Source organism: Corvus brachyrhynchos, unplaced genomic scaffold (assembly GCF_000691975.1).
Source record: "Corvus brachyrhynchos isolate BGI_N302 unplaced genomic scaffold, ASM69197v1 scaffold28, whole genome shotgun sequence".
Taxonomy (NCBI): Eukaryota; Metazoa; Chordata; class Aves; order Passeriformes; family Corvidae; genus Corvus; species Corvus brachyrhynchos.
This window is the reverse complement of record NW_008246058.1, coordinates 5,764,343-5,766,452: the sequence shown is the minus strand read 5'-3', so window position 1 is coordinate 5,766,452 and position 2,110 is coordinate 5,764,343. Positions and strand designations below refer to the sequence as shown.

At 41.7% G+C, this 2,110-nt stretch overlaps 1 protein-coding gene across 1 annotated transcript in view; it reads right to left on the bottom strand.

Moving 5' to 3' along the window:
* The window catches only part of SAMD12 (sterile alpha motif domain containing 12), a 163,170-nt gene that overhangs the window by 89,585 nt on the left and 71,475 nt on the right, over positions 1-2,110 (bottom strand). The window contains exon 5 of the mRNA XM_017746054.1: positions 1,626-1,766. Within this exon, the coding sequence (XP_017601543.1) occupies positions 1,626-1,766 (141 nt within the window). The remainder of the gene's footprint in view (positions 1-1,625; positions 1,767-2,110) is intronic.

The window sequence follows — 2,110 nt, the reverse complement described above, 5'->3', positions numbered from 1 at the left end:
GATATTTATGCTTCAGCACATGCACTACCTTTGACATGACACAAGATGAGGTGAGCTTGTATTTACAGCTCATGGCAAAACAAAGAAAGCCTACAACTCCTCAGCACAATCCACAAGACACGAAACCCGTAGAAACAATTCAGTTGAGACATCAGCTCTTCCAGATAAAATGTAGCTTACTCAACTAATCAGGGCTTTTCCCCAAACGCAGTGAGCAAGGCTTAATTAGGAACACAGTGTAATGTGTGAACGACATTTTGTTAAAAATACACTGCATGTACTGAAGAACTCTTTTTCATACAGTGTGATACATAACAAGCACTGAACAAAAACACCACAGAAGTATGTGGTTTATGCTATCCCACTGGACTACCAAACAACATTTAACATTGAGAAAGTATTGCAGATATATAGTAGAGGATGTCTAAATGTTCCTTTACAGTATTGCCACAATGACTGCTTTTCTTCCGTGTTACCATAGCCATTACTAGAGAGCTAGCAACAAAAGTCATCATAAAACATCCCAACCTCATTTGGGAAAAATATATAACTTTTCTTGTTATTCCTTCTTCTCTGTCTTCTAATCTAGACTTCATATTGAGTCCAGTTTTGTATTTTCTTAGCAGCAAAAATTAGAAACGACTCTATTCAAGTCAATAAAATTATTGCAACATGAAGAAGGAATCAGCCATCTGCAAAAAACAGTCTAACAGGTAATTTTCCACTGACATCTCTTACCATTGTTGCTGCCTGTTCTGAGCTTCCCCTCCCCCTCCCAAAGACACGTGCTCCTGCCCATGTGCTCCGAGCTCCTTTGTTCCAAGCGGGGGCAAAGCCAAATGTAACTCAGACTCTTCAGCAGTGTCTGATTGGCCGCTCACCCCGGGTCCGCCCCCAGTCCTCCCCTTTCCCCTTCTCCTAACAAAAGATGGTCGAGGGGAGGCTCCGCCCTCTCCCTCAGCTCAGCTACTTTCCTGTGAACATCTCTGGTTGTCTGTCTCATTTGAAAGCTTCTAGCTGCAGGGAATTGAGTGAGCAGGGAGCTATATTTCTCCCTCTTTGCTTCTGCTGATGGTATTTGCTCTGCAGCTGATTCAGGTACCGATTTTAGAGCTACTAAAGTGCTAGATCGCCCGTGCTACCCCTCTAGGCTGCTCGAGGCTTTCTAAGGCATTGAAATACAAGCGCTAGCCGGTATAAAGCTGAAAAGATACCTTCCACATTTGGCGCCCAACGTGATACCATAAAACAGGTTACAGAAATTACTTTTACCTAACACTGAAAGTAAACAATTAATGCAAAATGTACAATGCTTTTAAAGACAGTAAGTCCTCCACCCGTGCCTTTTATACATAATTATTTTCATCTTAGTAAGCAGACAGTTAAGAAAGACTACCATCAAATTGTAGATGGAGCCTATTCGTCACACAAAACAGGCAGCTAAACATCTCTATTTATTTATGCATTATTTTACCTTTTCTCCCCCCCTGGAGAGCATGTGGAATCCATGAGACATTTTCACGCACCATTTCTTGTAGAAGAACATCAAGTCACCTTTTATGCCCTCAGGCAAACTTCTCCTATCTGATCTCAGTAACTGTCCATACCAAAATTATTTTTCATACCTTGTGTAAGCAGCTGGAGGTTTCGGACTTCTTCTCTCACCTTCAGCTGAAGGACTTGCTGCAGAATGTGCTGTCGCAGGCTTTCCTGGGCAATGCCCATTCGTTCAAGCTTTTTGTCAGTAAGTCTCAGCAAAGCACGGCCTGAATGCAAAAGCCAAAAAGAAAAATCACCCAAGGATTTCCATTAGTGCAATAGGCTCACCCTGACATGATAATTTGCTACAGAAAAAATTCTCAGCCCTGAAATACCTCATTCTGAAAGGATATTGTTCCATCAGTTAGGTACTTCCATACTGTTAGAGATTTATGTGCCACTCCTCCCTTTTCTATTCTTTTTCCGTATTATTTTGGTACTTTGTGAGAGATACAGGCATGTAAAACAGGTATCTTGTGCCATTTTAGACAACCAATTACTGTGCTTTAGTTCCAGTGGGTTTCCCATGGGTAGGATAACACCTAAGTCTATAGCTGACATAGGTGCCTAA